The sequence below is a fragment of the Larus michahellis genome, chromosome 8, assembly GCF_964199755.1.
Source record: "Larus michahellis chromosome 8, bLarMic1.1, whole genome shotgun sequence".
Classification (NCBI taxonomy): domain Eukaryota; kingdom Metazoa; phylum Chordata; class Aves; order Charadriiformes; family Laridae; genus Larus; species Larus michahellis.
The window spans coordinates 52,295,387-52,312,020 of record NC_133903.1 but is presented as its reverse complement, the minus strand read 5'-3'; the positions used below and the strand labels follow the sequence as shown (position 1 = coordinate 52,312,020).

The 16,634-nt window shown below is 49.4% G+C and overlaps 1 protein-coding gene across 1 annotated transcript in view; it reads left to right on the top strand.

Annotated features, from left to right (window-relative positions):
* PLPP3 (phospholipid phosphatase 3) overlaps positions 1 to 15,497 on the top strand; it is a 47,253-nt gene extending 31,756 nt beyond the window's left edge. Inside the window, exons 4-6 of the mRNA XM_074596849.1 lie at positions 469 to 526; positions 8,769 to 8,945; positions 14,309 to 15,497. Coding sequence (XP_074452950.1) covers positions 469 to 526; positions 8,769 to 8,945; positions 14,309 to 14,434 — 361 coding nt within the window. The 3' untranslated portion in view covers positions 14,435 to 15,497. The remainder of the gene's footprint in view (positions 1 to 468; positions 527 to 8,768; positions 8,946 to 14,308) is intronic.
* The last annotated feature ends 1,137 nt before the right edge of the window (positions 15,498 to 16,634 follow it).

Below are 16,634 nucleotides of genomic sequence, written 5' to 3'. Positions count from 1 at the left end.
GAGCAGAGGGCTTCTCCTCCAAGGAGGGTCCATGCAGGCAGGGCTCCCGGTGCCTCCTCTCTGAGCTCCATCAAATCCATCCGATGCTCAATTTCTGACATTTCCGAGGGCACATTTCACGTGCCGCAATTAAGCGACCGGAGAAGTTGCTCGCTTCTTATTTCTTTACGGTTTCCTGGTTATTTGAGGCGAGACGATGAGTTATCGGGCTATCCTGGAAATAACTGCTGTCCCACGAGTAGACCAGGAAGGGACGAACAATGCGAGCATCCTGCCCATCCGTTTGCTTTCTGCCTCGCGGGCGAGCGGGGCGGATAACAGGGGTTTTATAACATGAAAGACCGGGGGTTGTGGGTCCCTCTGCTTTGGCACCCTCTCAGTAGCCACAGGCGAGTCACCGTATTACATGTAAAATTATAACACTGAAGATCGTGGTGGCCGGTTCTTAACACCTGCTTTGTTTTGCAGGAAATCCTTCTTCTCTGGGCACGCGTCCTTCTCCCTCTACACCATGCTGTATTTGGTGGTAAGTAACCTCAGCCTTGCTTGAGATGGAGCTGATTTATCCCCTGTCCCCCTTTCCCAAGGCACTCGCCCACATTCGGTAGCAATAACGGCACGATGAGTGTCAGAAATAAAGGGTCGGTTGACAAAAAAGAGCCTGAATAAGTTGATGGTGGAAAGATCCCCTCTCAGCCCCTGCGGTGTTATTTGGGATGGAGACTCCTGGGGTGGCAGCTGAGCTGTGCCGCTTTGGGATATAGCCGAGGCTGCGATTAAATCTGAATCCCGCTAAACCTGGGGAGGACCTGCGCGATTTTGTTCGTTGTGGTTTCCGTTGGAGAGAGTTTGGGGCGAGCCAAAATATTGCACGGATGGAGAGGGAAGATGCGCCGTCGCGGCTCCGTCGGGGGGTGAAGGCTGGTTCCCAAATGCGCCAGCGGAGCAGGTGGAGCAGCCTCTGCCCGCCGGGATCCGGAGCGAAGGGCTGGGACTTGTTTTTCTTTTGTCGGTGAGAAATGGCTCTACCCTTCCTGCGCCGGGGCTGGGGCCGGGGGGGCGGCTGCCAAGGTGCTTCCTGCCGGGGGCTGGACCCGCACCCAGCCTTTTGGGGAGGATCCGGATAGTGATTTATGTTTGAGGGTTGGTTCTTTTAAAATTATTAATTTTAAAAAACAAATCGGGAGAAAGGTTTCTGATTCCTTTCAAGGTTTATGTCCCCCCTCGCCATCTCCTGTAAGCTCAGACTAGCAAGCAAAGAAACAGCCTGGCACTAATCGAAACATTAAACACAAACTTTTATTTATCTGTGAGCACTGTTTCCCCCATCCCTTTACCCTCTGAAAAGATAAGTTGCTGCTGCTCCCTCCTGCCTTTTCATCCCTGGATTTCCCCTCCCTGTGAGCATTTTCTGTAATTTAATTACTAAGCTTTCCAGGCTGCTGGGGGCAGCATATTAAATTCTTTCCTTGCTTCCCTCCTGTTCCCCCCCCCCTTTTTTTTTTTTTTTTTTTCTCTTGGAAAACTTTTGGATTTCTGTAAAGAAGAAGAGAAGAAACTAAAACTTTCTTCTTCTCAGTAAACATTTTGGCCGTTTCCTCCCAGCTGCGTTACAATACAGAGCTGCCCCGGTGACGCTTCACAGGAGGCTCGGCCATTCCAAAACTTTCTGAGCTGCGTTTGGAAACCATCGCTCCGGCATTTATTTATTTCCACCTTCAGATAAGTCAGACCGGAGATGCTTTCAAGCCTGGCATCTGGAGTCAGTGAAGATGCAGGTGCCTATTAAGTCGGTGGTGGTTTCTCTCCAAATTCTCAGCAAGATTCGGGTTATCCTTCTAGGTATATATTTTTTCTTATTTTTTTATTTTTTTTAGATATGGTGCTCCAGGGCCTTTTTGGAAGCCAAGCCTCATCCTTTACCTCTTTCACAGGATCATGCCCTGGAGCATCCTTCAGGGTAGGGGACCAGCCCGGGGGGCCGTGCCCAGCTGGGCGAGCGCTCGCCCCCTCCCCGTGTTCCCGCCGCACTTACTTTGGCAGTGGCTGCCCAAAGTTGCCAGGGCTTGACCCTGTTTCCACGTGTTGCTTTGCCAGGTTTTTTCCACGTTTTGCTGGAAAGCCAGCAGTTACGGAGCAAGCGAGAAACGAAACGGTCTGTGGCAACGCAGCAGGAACGCCGGTGGCCGGGGCGGGGGGGACAGTGGCAGGAGATGCACTGGAGACCCTAAAACTGCTTTGCACCAATTCCTGCCGCCTGATTTTCTTTTTAGCTTTGCAGCAGGCTTCAAAAGTGGTGTTTAGCTCCTGCGTAATGCTTTGGAGCAGAAAGCTCTCTCGGATCTTCTCTTTGCCTGTCCCCATATGGGAGCACTCGGGCTATCAGCAGCCTCTGCCTTTCTCCCTGCCTGATCTGGGACAACAGGCTGCTCCGCTTATCCCTTTCCCTGGAGGGGTTTTGACCCCCAGTCCCTTAAGAATTATTTTATTTTTTTCCTTGTCCCAAAACTGGGATAAGGTTGGTAGCAAGCTCCATCTGACCGGCTGTTCCAGCTGCCTTGCGCCTTAAAAAGTGAGGGGAAAAATTACCCCAAGTCTTCAGTCATAAATTGAAGGGAGGAAAAAGCAACTTGAGACAAGACAGTGTGACGTGGTGCATATCGGAGGCAAGGAAATGATGATCTTAAGGGCCTTTTCCAACCTAAATCACTTTGCGATTCTAACTTGTCTCGCAGCACCCCGTTCTCCATCACTCCGGCTCCCTGGCCACTGCCAGAGCCTGAACAAGAAATCTCAGAGCAAAAGGGAGACAGAAAATCTGTCATGTTGGAGAGGCTGATAATACGCCAAAAGAATTTAAAAAAAAAAAAAAAAAAAAAAAAAAAAAAAGAGGTTATACTAACCCGGAGGGATTTTATTTAATGCAAAAAAAAAACCCCTACTATCTTGTCCAACGTGGTGATTGAGTAAATTTTTGGAAGGCTGGTTAAAAATGTGGCATCCACCATGCCAACGTCTGCAGGAGGTGGGTTAGGATGGATTTAATCGTTAAATCATCTCAGTCAAAAAAAAAAAACCCGGTTGTTCTCCGGTTCCTGGGAAGCGCGGGCTGTGCCGCAGCAGGTTGCTGCCCGCGCTTTGGGTGCCGGGAGTTTGCCGGGAGCCTTTGCAGAGTTGGGGTATTTGCGGGGCTGAGCGAGTGCTGCAGAAGCTTGGCTCATCAGCCACGTCCTGAGTGCGTTCCCTGTTGAACAATACTTCATATTTCGAGGATAAGTCACTTCCCGTCTCTCCTGGCGTTCCCTGGCTTCACTCTTAGAGCCCGTTCTCAATTATAATGTTTTCAAGTTTGTCTCACCTGATGGAGACGGGTGCCAGAAAGCTTTAGTCGGTCTATTAGAAAATACCTGGATTCCCATGCATCCCACGGGGCTTCGCCTGCACCGTGGGCCTGGATTTTCTTGGGCGTTTGGTGGCCAGTGGATAGGTGACCATGGCTTCCCCATCACCTGTAGTATCCCCGTTCCCTGCACAGCATCCATCAAGAATTTGGCCATGCGCACCCAGTAGGAAAATAAGGATAGATGCCAAGCCCCAGAGGGCTTTGGAGGAAAAGTTCCAGGGAAAGGCACTTGCAACACAGTAAAATCTCCTGGGATTTAGTTCTAAACACTGAGACTTCAGGGCTAAGTTTCTCGCAGCCTTCTTGTCACCAAGAATACCCAATTAGCATCAGGCCTTTGTATAAAAAAAAATTTAAAAGGGGAAATTACGCTTGGGTAATCCTCTTTGTCTTAATTTTCCTTGCTTTGTTACTGCTTGGCTGAGCGAGTCCGTAATACATATTTATAGCAGGCTGAGGAAAGAGGAGGTATGTAACAGCTTATTCCACACAGCGTTCTGCACCTGACCCATACCTCTTGGGTTTGCTTTGCTGGACAAGGGGAGTCCTTGCAGAGAGCGATGGGGGCTTTCCAATCCCCTCTAGCACATGAGACCATAATTCTAATTTTAAATTTTTTTATTTTTTTTTTTTAATGGCACAAAGTCGCCTGAAACTACACAGAGGATGCAGAAAAACCTAAATTAATATCTCTCAGCGATGTTAGCCGATTCTGGATAAAAGAGGAGTAAAACAGGGTAGCTTGCACCAGTGCGTGTTGGTGGATGAGGCTGAAGACATCAGATCAGGTTGGGTTTTAGTGCGTTCTACTCATTTATATGAAAAACTAGAGATGTTTCTGGTTTTTCTTATCTTTGCACTGGGGTTTCTCGCTGAAGGGTGGAGAAGGTCCCAGTGCCCTGGTGCTGCTGAGCGATGACGTGCCTGTGTGAAGGAAACTCCGTGGTGGTTGTGGACTTGGAGTCAAGTTTAGCAGTGACCTAAGTAAGCGAATAAACTGGAATTACATCAGAGGCCAGGGCCGAGGTGTGAACCGCGTTGCAGAGCTGATGGGGATATGGGATGGGGATATTCCCGATGGGGTGGGAGGATGCTGTATGCTCAGCGAAGGCAGGGAAGAAGCAAACAGCACATCCCTTCGGTGCTGGGAGGTCTTTGCCCTTCTGCTGGCCTTGTCTTCTGGCCAGCTTGATGCTAAAAACTGAATTCTGCAGTTCCCCTCCCTCCAGCTGGCTTTTCCCTGTGTGCTATGTTGGGGTGAGTTTGGGTTTGAGGCGTTTTGGCCCCATACCGCTTTGGGTACCGCTCTGTTTGCAGATGGGGCTGGAGATGGAGGTGACTTCAGGTCAGACAGTCGGCAACAGGACCGGCCATTTCCCAGAAGGAAACCTTAGCTGTGACTAAGGGACGTGGTTGATGGAATTCAGCCTCGCGGTGGGGTTAGTGTGAACAGGATGGGATTTCTGCGTGGCAGAAAGCCCCCGGAGGCTGGAGGTGATGCTTTTAGCCCATGTCTCCTGCCAGCTCCTCCTTGATGGGTTTGCTCAGAGGTTGTGTGTGGCCACGGGCTGTCCCCACCAACACTGTGGAAGTCCCCTGGCAGAAGAAGAGCAATGTGACGTCCTTCAAGCCATCTGCTTTGTGGTAATTCGGCCTCTGCCAGGAGACAGTGGATGGGAGTTCCAAATAACTCCTTCTCCGTGTGATCCCGTTTCATTCCATCCGCCCTTGCTCCTGTTGATGCTCCTCCTGACTATCGCTGCCCCGTGATGGTCTGTGGTGGAAATAACCACCCTGGTTGCGGTCTTGCTGCTCCACCACCTCCCAGGAAGGGCTCCATCCAGCCCCAATGTTCCTGTCCAAATCTGTCGGGCCTTAGCAGGCAGCGCTTCGGATTTGCTCCCAAGTTTCAAAAAAAAAAAAAAAAAAAAAAAGCCTTCAAAAGCAGGCTTTCAGATAAATTTCCAGGAACTTCCCATTTCTTAGTAATAGCACTAAATCCCGGTTTAGGGAAATTCTGATTCTTTCAGCCCCCACGCTCTCCTTTCGCTTTTTGACCTTCTCTTATTAACTCGGTTTTTCTTTCATACTGAGGGCAGAGGCAAAGTTTGGAGCACCCCAAGGCTCACCTTTAACGTACTTATGGGATCTCAGCACCCTGCTGTTTGAGCATGGTCTCTGGTGTACTGCACGCTCACAAATTGCCCGTGAAATATGAAAAGTGCCGTTATCCTCTTTTTTTTTTTTTCTCCTTCTCTTTTTTTTTCCCTTTTTTTTTTTTTTTTTTTTTTTCCTTATGAATGGGGAACTAACGAGCAACTTCTCCAAGAATCTTATTGCGGCAGTAAGAGGAGCTCAGTCGAGGTCCTCACACTGGTGGTGCGGCGTTTGAGGCGCGTCTGTTCGGGTGGGTTTTACTCCTCCAAGATGTGCAGGTGTGGGTGCGAGATGGGTGCTGGGGACCTGGGGGGCACCCGGCACACCCCCGAAGGTGCCACGCTGCGTTTGCCTACCTTTTCCAGGGCTGAAGCCTGTCGATTAGGCACCCAGTTCACAGCTGTGCTTTTGAAGGAGTGGTATGCAGTATACAAACAAGTGTGTTTTTTAAATGGCTTCAGCCCCAGACGTGTCTGCTTGATTACGTGTTCAAACTCGGTTTTAGCTTTTTATTGCTAATTTTTAATTGATACTTTGCCTCCTCACCTGTAGAGGACCTGTTTTTAGCCCAAGCTTGTGGGATGGAATGATCTGAGGGGATGTCAAGGCTGTGCAAAAAGGAAAAAATGTCAAATTATCCAGCAGCAAATTTCTTTCTTAAGGGGTTTGAGGCGATAGAGCCTCAAGACTAAAGAAAGACGTTAGGTTTCAAGTCTTCCTGGTAGAACTAAGAGTAATAGTCCGTAAGATGTAATACTTGAAGATAATTTTGCTCTGTAACAGCATACTGGAACCTGAGTTTTGCATTGTTACCTGGGCTGGGCTGAGACTCTTAGACCTGAAAATAATCCTGACCCTAAACCATGTCAGTAGAAGCATATTTTATACTTTTTTTTTATAAATATATATATATACACACATTAAAAATGCTATTCTCCGTAAATGCTGGTTTTTTTTTTTTTTTCAAGGGACGTTGTCTCTACACTGAGAAGTTGTATTCAAAGATAACCTCAGCTCCCCGTCTCCATCTTCCCTGAATAGTTCCCAGGAGTATCCTGCCTGCACAGTTTACTCTGTGGCAGGTCACCGGGTGCACAAATACTATGGCAATGAAAATTCAGCCAGCCTAAGCGTTGCAAACTAAAAATGCCGTTTCCCGGCTAATGAACCGCGTAGATATTTGCTTGCAGGGTGAAGTGCCTGCTGTTAAATCACTGCAAGTGACTGCGCAGGATGGAGTTGTGCTATTTCACAGCTCCGGCGTTCCAGCTCAGCGATGGCTGCATTTCAACTGGAGGGAAATCACCTCCTCGTCGGTGCTGAGATTTTTGTTGGGTGTGTTGGGTTTTGTTGTTTTTTGTTGTTTTTTTTTTTTTTTTAATTATTATTTTTTTAGATCTTTCTGGACAGAACGTGCCTCTTAGTTTTGATACATTGATAGCTGACTTTTCTTTCTCCCGAGATGACATAAATTATCCTCACAAACTAAAGAACCAGCCCAGTGGTCCGTTAGCTGGGCTACACTAGTATGGGTTTGCTGGGGGGATCTGGGGAGCTGTAACTCATCCCATAGCGTCGCGTGCAGGAGTTTTCATGGTGTGGGGTGTGTGCCGTGGTGATGTGGCTCCGTTCCCAGCCTCGGGCTGGTTTGCAGATATATTCCCCAGAATCATAATGTGCATTTAGCCAGCACCGAGCTGCTTTGGTACTGCTCTCTTCCATGTTAATTGGCTAACAATTTGGATAATTTGGAGCATCTGCTCCATTCAAATGGCATGATGTTTCATTTCCTCTAAAGAGCCCAGTGTGTGTTCTTTCCAAAAACGGGTAAATATCATGTTTATGCAGCCGCCAAACATAGTAAATTGGCTAAAGCGATGCTTCCCCCTTATCAGCTTTCCGATTAATTCTGCTTTTATAGGTAAATGGTGTCATTAAGTTATTTGTGGTTTCAGGGAACCCAGCAAGAGCTTCGTTCCCTTTTATATCAAGGCAGTGTAAACTGCTCTGGGTGTGTAAAAGGGATCGTAAATGGGTATTAAACCCCTTTCCAGACCTCTGATGTTACAGAGTCCCACCAAGCACGCTGGGTCTGGCTTCCAACGCTTCATTTAGGAGCAGGCAGAAAAATACCTGCCGTGGCTGAGCCCATGGGTCCCAGCTGCAGGAGCCGAGCAGCGTTTTCCAGGCACTTTTACACTCTTCTGGCCATCGAGTGCCTCCCTCCTCCCTGAGCCCCAAGGTTGCTGCGACGTCCCTCCCCTCCCGCAGCTTTCCTCCCCGCGCTGCACCCGGCCCCGCTCATCCGTGGGCAGCGGGTGGCCGTTTTCCTGTCCTCTCTTCCCGCCCGGCTTCCCGGTTCCCACAGGAACCGGCCGTGCCCGCCGGCCGAAGCGGAAACGGACCCGAGATAGTCACAAGGAGGGGTCAATGTCCATTTGACGTCACGTCACCTTCGTCTTTTCGGGTCGAGCCGGCACCTCGCTTTTTCCCTCGCTGGGTAGGAATGACTTCCCCTCCCGTGCGGCGGGGCGGCTGCTCGCTGTGCCCCTGCAAACCCCAGGGCTCGGGCTGGGAAACGTGGTGGCAATGTCAGAGGATTGCCTTTTGCATCCACAAAATTGTATTCCGCGGCTGTGCCCGGAAATCTTCGGAGCTGGCTCTGGAGGTGCGTCATGCTGCGTTGAATCCTGGTTTTCCTCCGAGAGATGCTGTGGGTCCTGGGTGTCCCAAGTTTGGGAACTTGCTTCCATTACGCACTAAACAGCAGTGGGGAGGAATTTCCTTACTCGGCCCGATGGGATGTTGTGTGTGACCGTGATGGACTTGGAGGCTGAAGTGGGGCTGGAGGGTGAGCTGGGATGCAGGAGGTCCCAAGGTCCCAAGCTCCTGACCCTGGCTCAGCAAGGAAAGGCTGTACCCCTCCACCTCTGCCCGCATCCACTCCACGGGTTAAAAATCCCTTCATCTCTGCTCCCCTCTGCATGATGGAGGCCACAATTTTGTAAAGAGCATCCTCCCTCTTTGTCAACTCCCCCCTCCTTGAGCCACGGGGATGAAGGTACCCCACGGCCAGCCCCACAGAGCGGTTGCTGCCATGTGCGCACATTTTGGGCACGGCTTCTCCTTTGCTGCCCTCAAATTAATGCAACCTTTTTCTTTTTTTTTTTTTTTTTGTTTGTTTGCTTGTTTTTCCTTTTCCCTGCAGTTTTATCTGCAGGCCAGATTCACGTGGAAGGGAGCCCGTCTGCTCCGTCCCCTCCTCCAGTTCACCCTCATCATGATGGCGTTTTACACTGGCCTGTCCCGTGTGTCGGACCACAAGCATCACCCCACCGACGTGCTGGCTGGCTTTGCACAGGGAGCCCTGGTGGCTTACTGCGTGGTGAGTATGGCAAACCATGCAAGGAGGGGCAGCGGGGATGCTGGTGGGGGTCCCAGGGGAATAGCGGGCACCCACGCTGCTGCGAGCTCACGTAACCCCCTGTTGCAGCTGGGGAAGTGGCAGGAGGCACAATGCTCCAGGGGCTCAGGCCGGTGTCATCCCTGTGTGAGAATCCTCATTCGCAGCTGGACCATGGTTTGAGAGCACAGCATCCCACCAGCCCAATGATGGGTGCTCCGATGGGCACTTTCCCCTCCCTGCAAGCAGCAGAGCTGCTGTGCTGGAGGGCTGAAGCAATTCTTCTTGTCCCCCACTGAAAAAAAACAACACATTCAGCCAAAAATACAACATTTAAGGTTTTTACCCCATCAGCCTTGAGGCTCCTGAGCAAAGGGCCTGTTGCGTGGGCAGCTCGGGGCACTGAAAAGGCGTTCAGACAAGGAAGAGTATCTCTCTCTCGCTTAGAATCACTGAATGGTTGGGGTTGGAAGGGACCATGAAGATCATCTAGTTCCAACCCCCTGCCCTGGGCAGGGATACCTCCCACCAGCCCAGGTTGCTCCAAGCCCTGTCCACCCTGGCCTTGAACCCCTCCAGGGATGGGGCAGCCACAGCTTCTCTGGGCAGCCTCTTCCAGTGTCTCACCACCCTTAGAGTAAAGAATTTCTTCCTAATATCTAATCTATATCTCCCCTCTTCCAGTTTGAAGCCATTTCCCCTCGTCCTATCACTACGTGCCCTTGTAAAAAGTCCCTCTCCAGCTTTCTTGTGGACCCCCTCCAGATACTGGAAAGGGCTCTCAGGTCTCCCCAGAGCCTTCTCTTCTCCAGGCTGATCACCCCCAGCTCTCTCGGCCTGTCTCTATATGAGAGCTGCTCTAACCCCCGATCATCTTGATAGCCCTTCTCCAGCTGCTCTCGGTAACGAGCACCAGCTCGTTTGCAAGGCTTTCCGCCAGGACCCAAATGGGGAGTCTGGGGTAGTTGGGATTAAGACGGCTCTTCCCTGCACAAGCCAGCCAAAAGCCGTCCCCTGGGAGCGGGAGCCGGTGTCTGCCCGGCGAGGGGAGGCTGGGCGCCTCGTTTGTTGGGCGCCTCGTTTGCTGCTGGTGGGTTTTTAATGTAGCGAAAGGGCTCGTGAGAAAAAGACGAACAAAAGCCGTGCCCGCTTGTCTGCGGCTGCCGGGCTTGTTCTCATGCAATTTGCTTTCCAAAGAGCGACCTGATTGCGCAGCCCTCTAACTCGACGTGACACATGGAAATGTTTAAAGTAGGCAGGATGGGGGGCACCGGGTCGGGCGGCTGCCGCGCATGGGAACAAAGAGGCCGGGGGTTATGGATGTTCCTGTGTCTGTACAAACTCCTGAAACCAAGATTTTTAACAGCTTACCACTTTCTTGGATTGGTTTTTTTTTTTGTGTGTTTTGTTTTGGGTTTTTTTTTTTTTTTTTATGACTGATCTAAAAGTAAAGCAGCCCTGGAGGCAAGGAATTAAGTTCGCTAATGTTATATTTTGCAAGGAGAGAAAATAGGTTATTTATGTACTTTCCACTCACTGATAATATTCCAAAGCCAAGACAAAAATCTCATTGTCGGGAAGTTTTTTGGGTTTGTTTTTTTTTTTATGAAGTATTATTAACTCTCTGAGCGGTAGCTGTTGGGTTTTGCTCTTGCCTGATGCCGATGTCCCATGCAGGGCCGGCAGATTTAGAGAGGGGAAACTTAGAGAAGCCTCTGCAAGAGCGTTACAGGTCTTGTGTCCTTCATACCGATACTGTCAGGGTTTTTTTTTTTTCCAAATCCTGGCAAAGACCCTGAGCGATGTGGGGAGCAATGGAGGAGCTTGTCGCAGTCCAGGTGCCTGAATTTGGATCGTGTGGGTTTGTCGGGACACCAAGCGCACGTCGCCAGGTAGTTTGACGGGGGGGGTATTTACCTCTCCGTGTGCCTTTGTGCTTGAGAGGTGGGATAACAGCAATATATAGGGGGAGCAGGGACCAAGCGATCCATTCCTGGATCCCAGCAGCGGTTTCAGAAAGACAATAGCTCTCCGGATGCTCGGGATGGGCGTCCGGATGCTTCCCGGCTGGGACAAGCAGGCAGGGCTGGCCGTCCCCTCCCGGCCCTCTGGCAGCTGGGAGCTGGACTGGGAAGGGGAGGCTGCGGCGGTGCTGGGCTGGTTTTCCTGTGGCGAGGTAAACCGACATAGGAAGCAGCTGCCTGGAATTTTACAGGCAGGCTCGGGTTTGCCTGCGAGCCCAGGGCAACCTGCGCTGCTCTTCCCAGCCGGCTCGTGGAGGGGGCTCCAAACCCTTTGCAGACATGGCTTGGTGGCTGGGGACATCTCCGGCAGCAGTTTAGGACTTGGGCAGGGTTTAAACCCAATCCTCGTCCCGTTTCATCAGCTTGTGAAGAACCAGCAATATGTTGTTCTCCCAAACCTACCGTTGCCCAGGAGGGGCCGGCAGACTTTCCTCCCTTTTGGAAGGTGGCAGCAAGGGACAAGGGAAAGAGCTGCCCTGAGACTCCCTGGAGTAAACGTAGAGCTTAGCAGCTTTTTGCTAACATTACTGGTACGTCAGAGCAGTTACTGGTATGTCCTATGTCTCGGATCCGGCTCTCGTCCTTGGGATGCTGTGAAGCAGGAGGAGGGACCTGAAGACTCATCACCCCCAACCCACCCTGGGTGCTCCCAGACACCCCTTCCACCAGCAAAACCTCCAGGAGCCCGCTTCGATGGTAGTCAAGGCCCGTTAAAATCCCATAGTTATCAGGCTGTAATTTTCAGTAGAAACCAATTGTGGGTTTCATCTCTGAGGGCTGCCAGAGTTTAAATCCAGGTTGTGCTGCAGCAGACACGTTTGTCCTTCAGTGCCTGAAATAACAAGCAGAAGACATTAGTGTCAAGCGCTTCCAGCTGATGAAACATTCAGACTTGGATCCAGGGTGAAATACGATGAGGATTTCTTAAATGGAAATAGTTTTTACGCGTGTTGTAGGCAGCCTGCTGTGTGTCCTGTAGTTTATGCCTCATCCGAGGGAGAGAGAAAAGGGGAGACGCTGGAAGGACGCGCTCCTGGTGTTGCTCTGGGTAGCTTAGATGAGTTGTTTTAACCTCTCTGTGATTAAGAATTTCTTCAATATAATGAAAAGGAATAGGAATTGTGAAGTGGCAGTGTAAGATACAGGCTTACTGCGTATAATACGCGCTCAGTCTTCTGCTGTCAAGTTTTCTTTATGGGTGGAGAGCACCTTCTACAGGAAATGGAGCTAATCCAAGTGAAAAACTTTGCACGTTTATTAGTCCTTTTTTGTGTTAAACTGTTCAAGCATTAGAAGGATTTAACGCACTGTTTTAACCCCCAAAGATCATGTTTCATGATTCCTATAAGTGTTTATATAACCTCCAGCCATGTTACAGTGAAATACGGTTTAAGGAGAAATGAAACCTCTTACCCAGTCTCTGAATTAAAACCTGAAAAAGCGGCGCAGTAAAAGCTAAAATACCCAGGATGACCCTCCGCCATAACTCATTCCTGTCCAAAATAAGGACCAGGCTCGGTGTAATCCCCGTGCGCTTCTTGCGCTCGGCAATCTCCTCCCATAAATTGATTTGTCACGGCTATCGTGGTGCAGAAATCGGACATCTTTTTGATTGAATCCAGCTCGCCGAGGTGGGCAAGAGAGCGAGATGGCATCAGAAATGCGCCGGACCGGGAGTTTTACGGTTATTAACGACCCAAAAGCAAACCATTGCCAGCGCAGTTCAACGCGCTTTCACACTGCGACGCTGCAGCAAGAGGCCAGACTCCAGCTCGGGACCCTCGGCGGCTTCGGCTGGATCCTGTTATTTAACCAAACGCTGCCACTTGGATGCCCTGTAAACAACTTTATCAGCTCGGTTATACAACTAGGTGGCCAGACGGCAACACGTACGCTGAAAAAAGAGCTGGGTTATATGTCAGCTCCTTCCCTGCTTTTCCACGAAGCAATAAAAGCCGAGCAACAACGGCTCAGCTTCCTGCATCCCCGCTTGTAGTTGTAGGAGTAAACTGCCGCGGACAGCAGGTCCGCTGGCTGTTCGGCCCAGCTCCTTATCTGCACAAGTTGTTTCCAAGGGAAAAACTAGACCTGCTGCGTAGGGCTCTGGGTAGCTAGAAAATGTGGAGATGCCGATGGGGAAAACCTTTCCTCCCTCCCTGTTTACCCAGCCTGGGTGTATTAACCTACGATTACTCCTTTGAGCACCTTGGACGTTTTTCCCCTGATTTATCTTGTTGCTTAAATCTTGCGTCCGAGTACCGGGGGAGCAAAATAAAATGTGCCGCTAATTCCCGCAAGCGCGGCGTGCTGCTCCGCCTGGGGCCGCGGCTCAGCAAACCCACAGCTGGGTGTGAATTATCGGTGCTTCGGGATGTCCGAGATGAGACGGCAAATTTTGGGCTGGCCGAGGCAGTCGGCAGCAGGACCAAAGTTCGGGGCTTTGGTGCCAGCTGACAAAATGATGAATCCCCACCATTTTTTGCCCTGTCCAGAGCATCCGCGCTGTCTGACTCTTTTCCCTTCTGGCGTGAGGCTGAGGTTTGGCAAGGGAGAAAGTGCCCCGGTCCGGCAGGACCGATAAGCTTTGTGCAGCGGCTGCCAAGGGAGGATGTGGAAGTTTCCTCCCAGCACTTTGTTTCTTATTGTGTTTCTGCCTCCCGAAATTGCCAAGCAGTGGCTTTTTCACATCCGGGAGAGGGGTTACATCACGGGATATTTAGGAAGAAGTAGTCAGGAATAGCTCCTCCTCTCCTTAGGCTTTGGCTTTAGGACCAGACCCCGGCTCTGTACCGGTGCCTTGGTGGGGCAAGAGGAGAGAGCATCACTCGCTGTTGACTCATTGCTGATCACTTTTAACGCAGCTTGGATTTGAAAGCTTTTAATTGCCTACCTGATGTCTGTCTGAATGAATTGTTTCACGCCGACTCCGTCCCTAAAACCACTCACCATGAGTCAGGCCAGCCCTTTGGAGACCTTTGTTATTTTATTGGAGCGTGGGCCGTGTATCTGTTTCCTGGCTTTTCAACCCCATCAGCAAAGGTTTGGGTGTTTGCCCTCGGTGATTATGCAGCGAGAAATAAAATTGTTCTGTAATGTTTTTAGGCTGCGTTTTGTGAGGTCTGAGCCTTTTTCCGTGTTGTACAGAAAGGTGGGAGCAGGCGCTTGGGATTTCACAGCTATCAGTGTTACGGGCAGGCATTCAATAGCGCAAAAAGTGCTATTTTTGCAGCTTAAAGATATGTATATAGTCTGTAAACCAAACTTTTGAACAAAGTATCACCTGGTGTGGCTAAGTTTTGCCTTTTCTGCTTATTCCTACAGGTGTTTTACGTCTCAGATCTCTTCAAGCCCAAGACAAAGACTTGCCTGCCTCCACCGCCCATCCGGAAGGAGATCCTTTCACCTGTGGACATCATTGAGCGGAATAACCATCACAACATGGTGTAGACCTTTGAGAAATTGGATGGGTGTTGTATTTTATTTTAATTTTTATTTTTTTTTTTTTTGCGAAAAAATGACTGCTGACAGCAACTACCTGCTGCTCTCAAATCTCATCAGACAGTAGAATGTAGGGAGAGACTTTCTTGCCCGACCAGTAAAGTCTTACTCTGTGGTCTTTTCAACTTGCGACATTTGGATGAAAGGGGTGGTGGTCAACTAAGTCAAAAGCGACGATGAGAAAGGAAAAAACGCAAAACGCAAAAGCCGAACAAACAAAGAGAGGTGCCGGAGTTCTGGATGTGCAATTGGTTTGAGTGTTCATGTTGTAGTGAACGCCAAATTGTTCATAGCCTAATGAACACTAAGGGATTTTTGGAAAGCTGGCCATCTTAGGTTTTTTTTTTTTTTTTACTATGAAGATTTCCAATGCCTGCGAGGAAAAAAACAAACAACTCACGACTAAATTGTATAGCACTATATACGAGAAACAGCACTGAGTCAAGATCTGGGATGGTTTGTAAGAGTTGCTTTTTTTTCTCTTTTTGATACTAGTTTATTTTTTGCCTCCTCTATTCCATACTGTGACTTAGTTTAGAAGAAGCTTGCCCGGTCAAAGATCTCCGAAGGGTCTCTGATCACACTACACACGCCTTTAACGAGCAGTCCTGAGACGCGCAGTGAGGCTGAATAACTCCATCCTCCGCGCAGAGAAGCCACATTTCTTCCTCTCCGCTCGCACCCCGGCGAGGGTTCGTCCTGCCTGAGCCCCCGGGGCGTGCGCAGCCCCCACAAATGGCCCTTCATGGAAAGAGCATCCTCCGCTTCCCGGCCATCCTCCATCCCCTTCCCCCTCCTCCCAAAAAAAAAAAAAAAAATCACAGCAGATTTTCTGTGCGCCCACAGGAGCTGGTGGTTCGCAAGTGGGTAGCGGCGGCTCTGCCGAAGACGCGTTGGCACTACGACCCCGGGGCTGAGTCCTGGGGAAACTTTTATTCTGCAGTTTCGGGACGGGCTGCTGGGCGGCACGTCCCAGCCTGGGTGTCAGTCGGTTTGTGCATCCTCCTCCTCCTCCTCCTCCTCCCTTGGGCACCCCGGTGCACGCCACGGCAGGTACCAGGTCCTGTGCTCCGCTCGGTGACACCGGCGGTAAATCAGTCGTGCCTATATCCAGTGTGATGACGATGATGATTATTATTATTTTTTTTTTATTATTTTTATTTTTTTTTTGCCCGGAAACCACAGGTTCTCAGTTTGCAGCCCTTTCACAGAGCGCGTTTGCAAAGGGATCCCGCAAAGCATGCAGAACGGCCATTTGCACATCCTTCTTACAGAATCCGTCCTATCATTTCAACTATAGCAAGCTATGATGTTTTTTTTTATATATAAATATTATATAAATAATGTATAAAACCTTAAAAATTAACTATGTAAAATATTATTTCTGAAACAATTTTAGATATATCCACTATGACTATAAACTGTGTCCTGACCTGTGTTTATTTACATTTTGCTGCTTAAAAAAGCATTGAATTAATTTTTTTATAGTCGACTAAAATATTGTAGTTCTGTGGTAGTAATATTTTAATGAAAATAACTACAATTAGAGACATTTGTATAAAAAAAAAAACAAACATATTAAATTGTCTGTATTTTTGTAATGTTCCATTTTGTAAAGAGAAGAATATTCAAAGACTTTTGTAGAATACAAAATTGAAGTTTGTATCTGCGAAATTATTGCTGTATAAATGTGCTTTTTAAATAAAAGCTCATAACACAACTAAACCTCCAGGTGCGGGTTGCCTTCTGCCTTTGGGTTAACCTTCTCCTGCTGGAAGGGGTGACTGCGGATGACCCTTTGGGATTTGACACATGAGGGTGAACATCTGGATAAAAAGGGACCTGATGCCACTTTTGATGGGCATCCCACCAGCTCCTGGCTGGGGAGGGTGTGATGGGGACACGCTCGTGGGTTTTCATTGAACTGCTCTTGGCTCTGCCCGGTCTTTGAGCAAATCCCTTTTTCTTGAGGGCATCCCTTTCTCTTTAGCAATATTATGAGCTTTAAAGAAATATTATTGAAATAAAATAGAGTCTGAAGAGCTACGTTCTGGCTGGTGGGTGTCCTGGACGGCCCCTGCCTGGGAACGCTCCCAACTACGCTCTGCGCCAACACCTTTTCCATGAAAAACAGACACTTTGCAGCTGA